The 240-nt window shown below is 66.7% G+C and overlaps 1 protein-coding gene across 1 annotated transcript in view; it reads right to left on the reverse strand.

Annotated features, from left to right (window-relative positions):
* Window positions 1-162: 162 nt before the first annotated feature.
* Window positions 163-240, reverse strand: part of LOC104495948 (slit homolog 1 protein-like) — a gene marked incomplete at both ends in the record, with an annotated part of 14,737 nt that continues 14,659 nt past the window's right edge. The window contains one exon of the mRNA XM_010139003.1: window positions 163-234. Within this exon, the coding sequence (XP_010137305.1) occupies window positions 163-234 (72 nt within the window). The remainder of the gene's footprint in view (window positions 235-240) is intronic.

Consider the following 240-nt stretch of genomic DNA (forward strand, 5'->3'; position numbering starts at 1 on the left):
CCCTGCCCCGGGGGTCCCGCCCCAGGGACACTGGCTCTTCCCAGCCTCCATTCCCAGAAATCCACACCCCCAGCCCCACGCCTTCCTCCCGTACTGGGGGGGATGCATGGATGGATGGATGTGGTAGCCAGGACCGGGCCTTCCTGCCCAGTGATGCATAACCGTCCTCGCTGCCCTTGGCACTCCCTGGCAGTACCTGTAGCCCTCGGTGCAGAGGCAGGAGGAGCCGGTCACCTCGTC

This window comes from Buceros rhinoceros, unplaced genomic scaffold (genome assembly GCF_000710305.1).
Source record: "Buceros rhinoceros silvestris isolate BGI_N320 unplaced genomic scaffold, ASM71030v1 scaffold21636, whole genome shotgun sequence".
Lineage (NCBI taxonomy): Eukaryota > Metazoa > Chordata > Aves > Bucerotiformes > Bucerotidae > Buceros > Buceros rhinoceros.